The 16,164-nt window shown below is 41.0% G+C and overlaps 1 protein-coding gene across 1 annotated transcript in view; it reads left to right on the forward strand.

Annotated features, from left to right (window-relative positions):
- LOC307229030 (VPS10 domain-containing receptor SorCS1-like) overlaps positions 1 to 16,164 on the forward strand; it is a gene marked incomplete at its 5' end in the record, with an annotated part of 172,283 nt that overhangs the window by 86,517 nt on the left and 69,602 nt on the right. Inside the window, one exon of the mRNA XM_079998903.1 lies at positions 13,163 to 13,262. Within this exon, the coding sequence (XP_079855029.1) occupies positions 13,163 to 13,262 (100 nt within the window). The remainder of the gene's footprint in view (positions 1 to 13,162; positions 13,263 to 16,164) is intronic.

Genomic DNA, 16,164 nt, shown 5'->3' on the forward strand with positions numbered 1-16,164 from the left:
GTCTGCAGGTCCTTAAAATTCCTTAACTCAATTTCACAGATATTAGGACTTACAAGGACTTATGGGGTATTCATTTCAACGAACATTGTGTCTTTTACTTTTGACAAATCTAGTGAAGTTCTTCCTTTCTCATTAATTCATGTTGTTTTAAAATCCAAAGCTCAACGCTAAACCTAATACTTGAGTGTTTTTATCTTTTTTTTCCTCTTTTAACATTAACACTTTGTTAATGTCTTTAGTATTAAATTGAACTCCATGATATCTGCTAACAATATGTAACTCTCTGAAAAATCTGAAAGCTGATGAGCCTGCTAGCGAGACTGTATTCAGAGAAAGTTTTCCCATTTTAATGTATAAATTTACCGTGATTTTCAGCCTCTAAACTTAATTGTACACAATGGTATTTTTATGCAGACATTATTATTGAAGAGAAACTCTGAAGTGCTCCTAGTTTTGTTTCGAAGGAGCAGAAGGAAGGATTTTTTTTGTCTCGCCGCAACTTTTAATAATATTAATTGTTTTTGTAAATGTTAATGTGCTTCACGTCTGTATCGCTACACTCCTCTGGCTTATTCACCTTTTAAAACTTGTATTTTTACTTATTTTGTGGGAGCCCTAAATGCTCTCGCTGGCATTTTTTCCACTTCACTCTGCTGGAACGTTAAGTTAATCACTGTAATTCAAACTGATGGCGTTAGAGGTGAACATTTAGAGGACTTTTTAATTCAAAAGTTCCCACTTCCGAAACAATGGAGCTGGCCTCGATTTGCAAAGTGGCGCAAAATCAGCCCAGAATCGTTCTAAATTCATTAATAAAAATTGTAATACGTATTTATAAAATGCTAATATTTATACATGAATATATAGGAACTCTATAAATAATTAAAATAACTCCAATTATGAAAATCATAACATTGTTTAAGTGCATTAGGCTACACCTGCGGGGGAGTAAGTACTCTTCAATGCTCCCGAATGTGCTCAGTATCAAAGTAAAGGTACTTAATAACAGAGCATATAATACAGGATTAATATATTGGATAAGATTAGATTACGCCCACTAAATTCCACTAAATTAATGAAATATAAAATAAAGTACAAATAAGTTATAAACAGCTCAAGAAATATACAGTTTAGATTTTCAATGAACTCATAGTAAAATATAGTTTAGCTATGGTAATGAAATACATATGGTAATATTTTGCATATGGTAATGAAATTATCGTAACGACAGCAATCTGACTTGTTCACTGGATTAGTTCCTCTTGCCTTTGATCTACAGAAATATAAATACTACTAATAACAAAAAAATGTAATAACGCAACATACTAGTCTATAACCCTTCATAAAGTAGTACCCTAATTTTTTTTCTGCAGATCAGCGCTCATGCAGATCCTGATGACAGTTTACAATAATAGTGCAAAGAACAAACCTTGTGTGGTGTCTTTGTTATTCACCCAATCTCCGTGGGTCCAATGGATCCACAACATCATCGGGTTTTTAAAGATTAAAGCCATAACATCTATTAAAAATCTATGAAATCAATCTATTACAAATAATAAACAGATGTTGACTTTATCTCAATTACAAGCAATATAGACAGCATGTGTGGTTACATTTAGCATTTATCTCTGCTGGATCATATTTATTCATACAAGTGCTATTAGCTTTTAGTGATAAAATGTGATATTTGTAAAAAAAAACAAAAAAAACAACTTATAATCCAGACATGGACAGGAATGTTCATCTTGATCAAATATTGGGTTCGATTTCCGCCTGGGGCGCTGTTGGCACCGCGCTCCGGAGGGTATCTCTTGATGAGGGGCATTTCTGTGTGGAGTTTGCATGTTCTCCCCGTGCTCACGCGGGGTTTCCTCCATATTACATCATTAAAAACCCCCAACTAGAAACATGCACAACAAAGATCATCAGTTGGTGACCGGGCGCTGTATTGTGAGCTGCCCACCGCTCCTGGCCTGCCCCCGGAGGAAGGACGAGCCTTAAACGTAAATAAATGCTGCGGGAAAAACTTTTCACGGCCTCCATCTGCATGTGTGTGTGTGTGTGTGTGTGTGTGTGTGTGTGTGTGTGTGTGTGTGTGTGTGTGTGTGTGTGTGTCTGTGTGTGTGTGTGTGTGTGTGTCTGTGTGTGTGTGTGTGTGTGTGTGTGTGTGTCTCGGCTAAGCTTGTCCTGTTTAACATAAATGCAAAAAGGTTTTCATCACTAATGATGGTTGATTATCTAAACTGTCCACCACTCCTTTCGTGACATTGAAATCCATTTGGTTTTGGGTGCTGTTGGCCACGAGTTCTTCACCCACAATTAGTTTAAGATTACATTACAAAGATAATTCATTGAATCATATTTTATTTTAGTAAACACTGAAAACCGGGTCCCATGACGCCACACAAGGGTTAAGTACGAAGGCAACTTTATTCATACAGCACATTTCCTACACAAATTCAAGCAATTCTATGTGCCTCACAGAATGAAATAGGTAACAGCAAATTCCAAAAAAGAAGAAAACCTGATTTTAAAAACAAGGAAAAAAGTAAGTACAGATACTTTAAAGAGGACCTATTCTGCTCCCTTTCAAAAAGTTAATATAAGTATCTAGATACAGGTTCCATGTTTTTTGCTGAAAAAACTACATATATTCTGCACTCTAGCCATTCTAACATACCTCTATACCCTCCGGTTCCAAAAGTGGCTGTTTCTTGAGGGAGGAGCAGCCTTCCAGGGGCCCCGAGTTCCGTGAGCCAATGGCGTTTGAGCACGGCTTTCGGCTTTCGTTGTATTTACCTCATAACCTTCACTGATTTCACCTCATCAGTCCACCAAAATCTGTTTTCCGAACCAATTGTAGGCGAGATATAAGCAATCCAGTTGCTGAATCTTCCCTCATATTGGATCTACGAGGCCTAATTTAAAAGTTAGTTCAGACTTTCGTTGCCGTGCTTCAAGCTTGTGGGGGACACGGACGCAACGCGGGGATTTTTGGTTCCATGTAAATGTCCATATAAATAATATTATAAATACATATGTCAACAATAAAAACACTACTTTCAATTGTTTTTGTTTGGAGAAGCGCACAGCAGATCGGACACCGCAGCCGACAGTCTATCAACGGCAAACATTTCTCTTTTTTTTTAGAAAGAGAAACACGGCAGAATAACTTTTCAAACATTAGCTCGGTGAGTTACTCAGACGGAGGGCGGCTCTAATTAGAATGACTCCCACGGCGAAGTCGATCAGAGCAGGGAAGCTGAGCAGCCCGTTTGAGGACATTTGGACAAAAAAACGCTGGGCGGTCTTATTTCACAGTTTGCGTGTTCCTAGAGCCATCAGAGACCCAAATATATGCGCACAAGCACTGAAGAATGGGTCCCCTACTAAAAACACACATGCAGCAACAAAGGCGACAGGAAGTGGTTCACTGTCTCTGGCAGCCAGCGACGCCGAGCGACGGTGGCTGGGAGAGCGGCGCGACGAAATAAGTCGAGCTCCGTTCAAGTTCATGCAAATGAGACGTGACACGGCGAACAACTCTGATCTAATTTGAGGCGAGAAATAGGCCACGCAGAAGCTGAATATCCTTTCATTTCATTCATCTGTGACGGATAGTTTCGACGACTGTTGACAACATTCTCCATTGCTGTCTCTAACGAGCTTGTTGTCGTCATGACGGGCCAATCCAAGACTGCATAATTCGCTGAGGAATGACGGCCATCCTTCACAGTCTCCATTGATGATCCCAAATCTGAAAACGAGCAGGTTTACAATTTTTATGAAATGCCACTTTGCACATCTACTTTTATTAGCTTATTCTTACCCTGTTTTTAATGTATTTCATTATTTTAATTGTTGAATTATTCTACTATTTAAATTAATTTGGCTTGCTTTGCGACCGACAGACAGACAGACAGACAGACAGACAGCCAGACAGACAGACAGACAGACAGACAGATAGATAGATAGATAGATAGATAGGTAGATAGATAGATAGATAGATAGATAGATAGATAGATAGATAGATAGATAGATAGATAGATAGATAGATAGATAGATAGATAGGTAGATAGATATATAGATAGATAGATAGATGATGGATAGATTAGATAGATGGTAATTAGAACTCCGCCCTCCCTGATATTAGTTTAAGTTTAAGATAAAAGCTTATAACTGGAGCCAGGAGCCTTTCCAGAAATGGGTTCTCCATAACTTTGCAAAGAGGGGAGTTTGGAACGTGCTCCAAAAACCTTAATGAATTTGACTCATGCCCAACTAAGTACTTGAGAAACAAAGTATGAAAGCACCTTTACCCAAATTAAGCTTTTTTTTTTTCCACCTCAGCGTTTTATTATGAGCTGACAGGACTGCTGCAACAGTCATAATGCATTATTTCACTTTTGTTTTTTTTTGTTTTTCCCTCCACTAATTCCCACTCACTGTTTTTAATGGAAAGCGCCCGCCGGCCTGTGCTAAATGTACCATTATATGATTGCTCTAACCTCATATTATCGACCTGTCTTTGGATAATACCCTGTATCAGTGGAATTAGGCTGTTAATGGTGTGATCATCGGCAGCTCAGGTTTGGCAGCGCACATTAAGAATCTGATGCCTCACCAAAATAAAGCCCCGCTCAAGAGAACGCATTGAAACATTACAGAGTCGTTTGGAATAGCGTTTAATTTCACTCGAGTAGTTACAAGAGAAGTGGAAACGTCATTTCCCCGCTAGGACGTCAGATGGACTAAAGTTTGTTTAGAAAGCTGCTTTCACACATGCACTGCAACCCTGAAATTATCCCAAAGCTTTCAAAGCGTGTTTCAAAGCGCGTTTCAAAGTGTTTCTAAGCGTGTTTAAAAGTGTTTCTAAGCGCGTTTCCGGAAGTGTTTGAGTGCTTCTAAGCATGTTTCCAAGTGCTTTTTGTTGTGTGCTTCTAAGTCTGTATCTAAGTGTACTTCTAAGTGTGTTTCAAAGTATGTTTCAAAGTGTTTCAAAGTGTGTTTCAATGTGTGTTTAAAAGTGTTTTGAAGTGTGTTTCAAAGTGTGTATCTAAGTGTACTTCTACCGTAAGTGTGCTCCAAAGTGTTTTTCTACGTGTGTTTCAGAGCGTGTTTCTAAGTGTTTATCTAATTGTGTTTCTAAGTGATTTCCTAAGTTTGTTTCTAAGTCTGTTTTTGAGCATGTTTCTAAGCGTGTTTCAAAGTGTGTGTCTCAGCATGTCTAAGCATGTTTCTAAGCATGTTTCAAAGTGTGCTTTTAAGTGTGTATCTAAGTGTGTTTCTAAGTGTGTTTCAAAGTGTGCCTTTAAGGTGTGTATCTAAGCATGTTTCTAAGCGTGTTTCAAAGTGTGTGTCTCAGCATGTCTAAGCATGTTTCTAAGCATGTTTCAAAGTGTGCTTTTAAGTGTGTATCTAAGTGCGTTTCTAAGTGTGTTTCAAAGTGTGCTTTTAAGTGTGTATCTAAGTGTGTTTCTGAGTGTGTTTCAAAGTGTGCCTTTAAGGTGTGTATCTAAGCATGTTTCTAAGCGTGTTTCAAAGTGTGTGTCTCAGCATGTCTAAGCATGTTTCTAAGCATGTTTCAAAGTGTGCTTTTAAGTGTGTATCTAAGTGCGTTTCTAAGTGTGTTTCAAAGTGTGCTTTTAAGGTGTGTATCTAAGCATGTTTCTGAGCGTGTTTCTAAGCATGTTTCTAAGTGATTTCCTACGTTTGTTTCTAAGTTTGTTTTCAGGCGCATTGTTAAGCGTGTTTCAAATCGTGTTTCTAAATTTGTTTCTACGTGTGTTTTTAAGCGTGTTTCAAAGCGTGTTTCAAAGCTTGTTTCTAAGCATGGGCCGTCCGGCACAGAGACACAGAAGACGATGGGTTGTAGACACCAGTTTATTGCAGAGAGGAGGCTGGGTGGAATCAACCAGGAGCAGATAGAACATGTCATGACAGGGCTCCTATCCTGAGTGAGTGTGGGGATGGCAGTTTTACCTGCTGCTCGTTGGCCCAACCAACGAGCAACAGGTATGCAGCCACGATGACCCAATCGCCTGGATCCAGGTCAGGTGTGACTGCTCAACCAGACCATCCCCACACCAAAATATTAATTTATGAAGATCACAATACTCATGTTTTAACAAAGAAAGAGTTCAGAAATCAATATTTGGTGGAATAACCCTTATATTTAATCACAGCTTCCATGCCTCTTGGCATGCTCTCCACGTCTTTCCCATTGCTGTTGGGTGAATTGATGCCACTCCTGGCGCAAAAATTCAAGCAACTCTGCTTTGTTTAATGGCTTGTGACCATCCATCTTCCTCTTCATCACATTCCAGAGGTTCTCAATGGGATTCAGGTCTGGAGATTGGGCCGAACGTGACAGGGTCTTGATCTGGTGGTCGTCCATCCACACCTTGTTGGACCCGGCTGTGGCATGGAGCCTCGTCCTGCTGGAAAAAAACAATCCTCAGAGTTGGAGAACATTGTCAGAGCAGAAGGGAGCAAGTGTTCTTCCAGGACAACCTTGTACTTGGCTTGATTCATGCGTCCTTCACAAAGACACTTCTGCCTGATTCCAGCTTGCTGAAGCACCCCCAGATCATCACCGATTCTCCACCAAATTTCACAGTGGCTGCGAGACACTGTGGCTTGTAGGCCTCTCCAGGTCTCTGTCAAACCATTAGACGACCAGGTGTTGGGCAAAGCCGAAAATTTGATTCATCAGAGAAGATGACCTTACTCCAGTCCAATACTGTCCAATCCTTATGTTCTTTTGCAGACTGGCACTTCTTTGCTTCTCATTGATGACGGTCTTTTTTATAGCTTTGCATGAGTTCAGCCCTGCCCCTAGGAGCCTGTTTGGAACCGACCTCGCCGTTCACTTCACCCCAGCTGCCATTTGCCATTGTTTTTGTAAGTCACTTGATGTCATCCTACGGTGTTGAGTGACATTCGAATAAGTTGTGGGTCACCCCGGTAAGTGGAGAGTCCCTTTCGCCCCCTGCCGGTCTGTAGCTTTGTGGACCCCAATGTCTGCTGCTTGGCCTTGTTCTTTTGAACCACCGTCTTTGAAATTTTAAGGATGGTAGCAACCTGACGCTCTCTGTATCCCTCTGCCAGTAAAGCCAGAATTAAACCCTTATTTTCCTCACTCAAACCATTTATTTTTAACTCTTTTGGCATGCTCAATAGCTTTTTTTTTACTTGATTCCACATATTTTTGAGGTACTACTAGCACTGTTTTTGCCACCCAGCGGGTCCTATTACAAGAGGATAGTGATGACCACACCAGTGTTTTTTCTACTTTTCCTTATTAAATAGGATTCGGTTCAGTTGACCACTTCATCAGTACCTCATTAAGTAGAATGAGGTGTGCCTGTGTTGGAATTCAACGCTGGAATGGAATGGCTGATTGCCGATTGAAGAAAAAATTTGAGTGGTCTATACATTTTTTCCAGAATATATGTATATATACATATATAAACACACATATACAGTATATATACATATATACACACACATTTATATACATATATACACACATATACACTATATATACATATATACACATATATATATACACATACACATATATACACACACATATATAAACATATATATACATGCACATAATGTATATACACACATATATATTCACATATACAAATTCACTTATACATATATATATATATATTCACATACACACACACACACACATTCATACACACGATCATTTTGTCTTTTTGTTTTTTATCAAAAAACATAAAACTAATCATTTTCAGTTTTTTGTACAAATGGTCATTTTAAACAGTCATGTGGTGTTCAGAATAAAAGAATAAACTGTCCATACAGTCGGTTTGCGGCTACAGATTTAAAAAAAATGGTGGCTGAAATAAAAATACTGCGAGTACTCGACCAATCAGAAATGTTTAGTGCTGCAAGCCACACCCCTAAAGTTGGACCTTTAAAAAATCCAGGAACAAACCAAGCTGGCAAAACTCGGGTTGGTTGAGATGAGCGGCGGAGCGTGGGTACAAGGTGCAGGAGGCAGGACATGATGCAATGACACGCGGTCTTTAGCACACCCAAGATGTCGGACGATGCTGCAGACTGTTTCGGCATTGATACTCCATGTATATGGACGTAATATAAATGAAAGAGTGGAAAGGAATATAAAGGAAAGCAGAAAGGTGAACGAAGCAGCTGTGCTCCATGCACGAGAAATAACTGGCACAAGATACAGACGTCGTTTAGTTTGTTTACATGCATGTTTCTTAGTCTTTCCAAGTGTTTTTCGAATCGTGTTTACAGGCGTGTTTTCAAGTGTTTTTACATGCGAATTTCAAGCATGTTTCCAAGTGTCTTTCTTAACATGTTTCCAAGTGTGTTTTTAAGTGTGTTTGCATGTGTGTTTCTGGGTGTTTCTAAGCGTGTTTCTAAGTTTGTTTCTTATTTTGTCACAGGCGTGTTTCTGGATGTTTCTGAGTGTGTTTCCAAGTGCATATCTTCATGCTTTTTGTTGTTTGTTTCTTTTGTTTGTTGTTTGTTTTTGTTTGTTTGTGTCACTATTTGGGCTGAACGATTAATTGAATTCAACCCGACATCACAATGTAATAGGACGCAATTTTCAAATCACAAAGGCGCCGATTACTGTGTATTAGGTTAGAGTATTTTTTAATGTTACGCGATATAACCAACAGGGCAGTCCAGGGCCAGCTCTTCCTCGAGGCAAGATAGGCGGCCAGTGATGAGGTGCCAGCAACCCGTGCTCCAGAACAGTGTGTTTTCATTTAATGTCTCCTTATGGAACAAAAGAAGTGCGTATGGAACAGTATGGAAGGAACCTGTGTGTAATGGGGACACTTTTTCTGTGACCCTCCCGCGATGCGCTGTGCCGGGCCTGTGCTGCTGGCAGAGCCCGGAACACCTGTGGAGTCCAGACGGAGCCTCTTCCAGAACAGTCTGGCTTTTTTTTTTTTTACTATACTACTACTATAGAATGATTTATTGCTTGTTTTTAGTTAATAATACACAAGATAAGGAACTTCAAAAATATCACATACTAAATCGCCATTGCAATATTGGTCTGAAAAAAAGTTCGCAATTAGATTATTTTCCTAAATTGTTCAGCCCTAGTTTCTATATGTGTTTCCAAGTGCATTTCCAAGTGCATTTCCAAGTGCATATCTAAGTGCATATCCAAGTGTGTTTCTTAGTATGTACCTCGGTGCAAATCTAAGTGCTAATTTTCTTTTGGAGTGCATTTCTGAGTGCGTGTTTTATGAGCGTTTGGGAATGTGTGTCTGACAGTGTATACATGCAGTACAGACAGTACCATATAGTACTTGCATACAAACAAAGAGAGATAAAGAAAGATTGCTGGAATGTGGGATCAAAGAACGCTGAATATTGGAGGGGAAGTCGGCGTTTCGTAGGAATGGAAATTGAGCCGCGTTGGGGATCACGCTCTGTGTCCGATCGCTGGCAGCCGGTTTCAGAACGGAAGTTTGCCACGGAACCCGAGGGCAGCGATACGATGGGGGGAGGGAGGGGGGCTTTCGGATGGAGGGATGGAGGGGTGTATGCATTGGAAGAAGATATGCTGCCCTGGGTTTCATAAATTCATCTGGAACACTCTGGCTTTAAGTAGCGCTGGCACCCTGCAGCCACCTCAGGCAGCTGCCATTTATAAATTTATCACATTCCAAATAAAGAACGTCACTGAGTTATATGGAAAAAAGGGGCTAAAAATGATATGGAATTGATGGAAATTTGACATTTGACATGATTTGGATGTCATACCTACAACGCTGCTGCGATGAACTAACACGTGACTTCATTTGATCAACAGGAGGATTTTTCTGTTTTCTCACAGTGGTGGAAAGTAACAAAGTACAAGTACTGAAGTACATCTTTCAAGTATCTCTACTTATTTCAGTTTATTCAGTTTCGGAGACATTAGACTTACTCCACTTGGACTGGATTTGAATCCATCCATCATCTATCTATCCATCTATCTATCTACCTATCTATCTATCTATCTATCTATCTATCTACCTATCCATCCATCCACTTATCTACCTATCTATCTATCTATCCATCTATCTATCTATCTATCTATCTATCTATCTATCTATCTATCTATCTATCTATCTATCTATCTATCTATCTATCTACCTATCCATCCATCCACTTATCTACCTATCTATCCATCTATCCAACCATCTATCCATTATCTCCTATACCATCCAACTATCTATGATCCATCCATTACCCCCCATACCCATCCATCCATGCATCCATCCATTCATCCTCCCTCCATTCTCATCTATCTATCTATCCATCTATCTATCTATCTATCCATCTATCTATCTATCTAGACTTGGATGTGAATGTGTATAAGTTGGATGTGAATGTGTATAACTTGACTGCGAATGTGTATAACATGGATGTGAATGTGTATAAGTTGGATGTGAATGTTTATAAGTTGGATGTGAATGTGTATAACTTGGATGTGAATGTGTATAAGTTGGATGTGAATGTGTATAACTTGGATGTGAATGTGTATAAGTTGGATGTGAATGTGTATAAGTTGGATGTGAATGTTTATAAGTTGGATGTGAATGTGTATAACTTGGATGTGAATGTGTATAAGTTGGATGTGAATGTGTATAAGTTGGATGTGAATGTGTATAAGTTGGATGTGAATGTGTATAACATGGATGTGAATGTGTATAAGTTGGATGTGAATGTGTATAACATGGATGTGAATGTGTATAAGTTGGATGTGAATATGTATAAGTTGGATGTGAATGTGTATAAGTTGGATGTGAATGTGTATAACATGGATGTGAATGTGTATAAGTTGGATGTGAATGTGTATAAGTTGGATGTGAATGTGTATAAGTTGGATGTGAATATGTATAAGTTGGATGTGAATGTGTAAAAGTTGGATGTGAACGTGTATAAGTTGGATGTGAATGTGTATAACATGGATCACTGAGGGTGATGAAGGAAATGGAAACTCGATGCTCGATGTCCCTGGATGGCCTGCGTGTGGAGCCTCCTTGAGTGCTTTGCTGCGTTTCCAGGCGTCCATTCCCCCTTTTTTTCCTTGACTCGATGCGGATGCAGAGCAGCACCTTGATTGAGCTGCACTCCACTGGAACGGCGCCGGCTTCTCATTCGGCAGCTTCACGGACGTCAAATATTCAGCTCAACAGTGACTGCTCACTTTTTAAACGGCTCCGGCTCCGGAATGGAGCCTCCCCATTCATTTACTCCGTTGACGTTTTCGGAAAAACCCTTATGTAAGTCGCTTAAAGCCTGGAACCGAGCCAACCAGCTATGAGATGTGTGTACATAATAATTTGAACGGTGAAGGGACCACTCAGCCCGTCAACCCTGGTGAATGATGCCGTTCCTTTTCTTCTGGAATTTAACCTTCGTCATCGTACAGTGTGGTGTTTATTCGGGTAAAATAGTGTTGAAGTGGCGGTTGCTCCGTGGCAAACATAACGTCAGCGGCCGTAGAGTTCAGCGGCCGCGGCAGCTCCCCAGAGGGCCGACGGTGACGTTCAGGGGAGGCGGTAAACGTTTCCGTGGTAACGGCGAGCTCCACCAATCAGAGACGTGGGCGTTACGCCAGGGTTGTGGGCGGTGTCGTACTTCTCCATGCCATCGCGGATCGAAGGTGTTTTCCTTAAAACAAGGTGGATGTCGTAGCAGCGGCGACATGAACATGGTGGTGATGGTGATTGGCCCCCCCGGCAAATATTTTGTTGGACGCACCCGGCCTGGCTCTAGTCATTTTGCCGCACCATGCAGTCCATGAGCATATTCCATCGTTTCATAATTTCATAGCTGGTGGTAAGTCTGCCTTGGATGGTTACGACATTATGGCTAATAACCCAAACCTCCATTCAGAACATTTTCACTTCCGAAAGCTCACTGTCGAGCTTTATTTCACATTAGCGCTTTGAACGTCACTTCGCTTCACTTTGTCTGAATGCGTCAGCGCGGGCGTCGCGGCGCTGGTCACGATTTAAACAGCGTCAACGGTTGTTTGTTTTTTTTCGAAGGGAAATTAAGTTCAAGAAAACATGAAGCTGCTCCGAGCGTTGAGGGAACGAGGACGCGGCAGAAGACGTAACTGGATGCGATGGATGATGGAGGGTTCACGGTTGTGCTGAGAACCTCAGTAAGCGGGGGAGAGCTGCAGAATCTTTTTGGTTAATTAATTTAATGTCACTGTCTTGCATTTATAAACCTCTTAAATTTAATTGAATTGAATACCGAGAGCATTTGTATAGAGATGAAAAACACAGATTTAACAAGCTTTCTTGCTCCGGTGCCTCCACCGAATTCAGTTCTCGAGCCCGTGCCTTGCTCAAGGGAAACTGCACAAGCGCGAAGCCTTAAATGCGTGAAGATTTAAATTAAATTCCGTTTGTAAGCCCTGGTCGGTTTGCTTTAGATGACCATTCACTCACCTTGAAAGGACCCTGGCAGTAATTTAGCAGTTTTCTTTCAGCAAGAGAGTTCTATGAAATAGTTTTAACACGGAATTCTCTTGGTAATGATGTTCTGAGGTATCTCTTGCCACAGGGATAAAAATCCAGAATGTGATGGAACCGAGAAAAGCCAGAGCAAGGACGTCGGACATCTCGGTGAAAAAAAGGGTTTTCCTGTATTGTTCCATTTCTTTGGTACCTATATGCGTGTGCACACCACATGGTACGACCTCCCTCACCACACATACTCAAATAATGAATGCAGAATAGGAGTTGTAAGGGTTAATAAGCGCTTTAATCGTATTTATTGTTCAAATTTAGAGGGAAGAATATCACAGTGACCTTGGAGGTTTGTCTCTTGGTCTGTTTTACAAAACAGGGACTCGGGTGTTTGTTCAGTGGGATCTTTATATTGCATCACATGTTCAAACGGATATTCACCAGGGTGTTCAACGGGGTGGTTTTTGACGTTTTCACCAGGATTTTCACCAGCTTTTTCACCAGCGTTCACACCTGGGTATTCACCAGCGCGCTCACCAGCGTGTTCACCTGGCTATTCACCTGGCCGATCACCTGGCTGTTCACCTGGCTGTTCACCAGCGTGTTTCACCAGCGTGTTCACCAGTGTGTTTCACCACCGCTTCCTGTTTCCATTCCAGGTCGACGGACTACGGAGCTACGTACCAAAAGCTGAACGAGAAGGTCGGAGCCAAAACCATACTCAGCTATTTGTACGTCAGTCCCAACAACAAGAGAAAGGTATTTTAATTTTGTTATTTATATACATGAAATCGAATGATATAATATGATATAAAATTCGAGAAATATGCATATTATATATATTTTCTTATCATTTACATTGTTTTTCAACAGCAGCTACATTTAAAGTATGGCTGTCAACTGTAAGTGTTATGTCTGCCAATGGAAAAAACGCCTTCCTTTCAATGGATGCCTTTTAAGTTTGTCTTCAGACATTCTCAACCTTTAGGTCGAACCCCCACGTGGGGTTACTTCATATCCTACACGGGACATTTCTAAGACGGATGACTAAGTATTTGAGTGATATATTCATGTTTGAATGATGTTGTCAGATATGTGAATTGTAACACATTAAATAAGTGGTGCTGGCTCCAAAATATAAATGAAATAAAAAAAATAAAAAATAAAAAAAATTCACCCAAAAGGTATGAAAGCAGCCACATAGCCCATATTTTTGTTTGACCTTGTTAATTCAAATCTTCATTCCATGGCTAAATATGAGTACCAATTATATAGTACTTTATATAATATTTACTAGTATATTATACTGAATAGTAGTTACTATATACATTTTATTCATTTCTTGTTTAATTATTGATTCCTTTACTTGAGTGTTTTTCCCTTTGGAACAAGTCATTGATAACATTTCTATCCACTGATAATTTGACACTGCTTGGATTCCACTCATAAGCTTTTATTGATGAAGATGAAAGACACAAAATAAAGAGGGAAAATGTGTCACTCCAACGTGGGGGTCCAGCCCCCGCCGCCGGATGGTATTCAGTCACTCTGCCAACGCTGGAGGTTTCAGGCCATCATCATTTACATCTAATCAAAGGAGAATGAGAAAGGCTTTGTTGTTTGAGTTGGTGTCCGTCCACCAGACCTCACCCCACCCGTTGGAGATGGAGCCATCCTTCAGCGCTCAGCCTCCTTTAACAACACACTAATCAGGACGGGGTCATTCTCTCCTGCTTCATTATCATCGAATAATGAAGATGAAATACAAATTGCGCCACACTCCCGCACCGACCCCCACACTCTCCCACTCCGGGCATCCACTCCAGCTGGATATCACTGAGGTCTGGACGGGGTGGAGCTCTGCTACACCAGTGGCATGGCTCAGGTGAAGACTTGTATGCAATCTTGTAGTTTGAGATATTGCATTATAAAACAGATTAGGGCTCAATACAAAGACAGAAATGCAACAAAGGCCAGCTGCAACAGGTTTGGTCTTCAGCTGCTTTTTAAAAAGTCATTCATTCTCTCTGGCAGCCGGCAACACCAAGCGACGCGACAACAAAAGTTAAGCTTCAACTTTTAAACAAAGGTTAAGCTTCAAGCTTAACTTTATGCAAAAAAAGGCAACAGGGTGAAGCAACAAACTCGACGAACCAATCAGACGCTCCGCCTGCCATGTATTCTGGAACTGCAACGGAGGATTGTTAGAATATAAGATTTCCTATTTACCCCAAACAGCCCAAACAAAATGTTTCAATTGATATTTGAGGTGCCAGGCCACGCAGAAGCTGAATATCCATTCATTTCGGATTTAGAGAGCACTCAGGAGTTCCGATGGCTAAACAGCCTGAGTTTAGTTTTTCCCAAACAAAGCCCAGAGCTTCACTTTTCAGACCTTGGTCTAAAAAGTCTCTTTGAAATGAGCGAAATGAGATGTTGCAGACACTACAGTTTACTGGAGAGAGCGGCAAGATGTAACAAGCCCGGAGCAGGTGGACACACGTCATGAGGCTCTCCCTGTGTGTGTGTGTCTGTGTGTGTCTGTGTGTGTCTGTGTTTGTGTGTGTGTGGGGGGGGGTGGGTGATTTACCTGTTGCCCGTTGATTGCTCTGACGAGCAACAGGCGTACAGCCACAATTATCTCGACCCCAGACACTCAAGGGACTCTAACCCCACGACCTCCACACCACAATTGTATGAACTACATTTCTATCAAGATTCAAGAGGTTTATTCGTCACATACATATACATACTTTCATACGTATATGCAGTGGAATATCCACTGGTGATTTGACACTTCTGGAAAGATTGGTGTCGATGAAGATGGACGTGGTATAACACACCAAGTACAAGGAATAGATCCTCTAATTTGGAAGTCCAGCCCCCCCCACTCAGCTCCCCCGTCACTCCATCAACACTGGAGGTTTGAGTCCAGACAACTGTTTTCCTCACAGGTGGATGTTGTCAACAGACTTTTAAACAAGCCATTATGAATGAGAAATGAATGGACATTCAGCCTCTGCACGGCCTGTTTCTCACCTAAATTTTCTTGGACTGTTGAGAAGAAACAGGAGATCGCGTATTCTAACAATCCGCCGCAGGTTAGAGTTACTGCCAAATGGGAGTTGGACATGCAGATGAGCGGGTCCTGTCACTGTCTCTCGTCTCCCACAATCTACGGCACGTGGACGAACCCCCTCAATTGCATATGCATCAGCTAAAACTAAAATATGAAGCAGGTCGAACCAGATATGGAAAGTATATTTAAAAAATAAAAAAAAGTCCTTTCATGTTGAACAACGTGAGAAAGGGGATGAAGGAACCTGTGATTTAGACGAGCTGCAATAGGGAGCCATTTCGGAAAAAGCGTTAAGAAAAAAAAAAAAGGCCTTGAAACCCAGGACCAATAAAGAACACTCGATGACTGGAAGCAAAATGAAAAAGAAAAAAGGAAAGAGATGTAAGAGCAAGACAGCGGGGGGGGGGGGGGATGCCAGAAAGAGAAGTGTGATCCAGCCTCTGCTTGTTGTTGGCGCCGCTTTCAGATTTCAAATGAATGGATCAGCAGCAGCGCTGCTCTCTGGGACATTGGCATCCCCCAAAAAAAGAAAGAATGCACAAAGCAAGCGCTGAGGGCTCTTCTATAGACAAAAGGGAGGGA

Source organism: Zeus faber (genome assembly GCF_960531495.2).
Source record: "Zeus faber genome assembly, chromosome: 4".
In the NCBI taxonomy this organism is placed as follows: domain Eukaryota; kingdom Metazoa; phylum Chordata; class Actinopteri; order Zeiformes; family Zeidae; genus Zeus; species Zeus faber.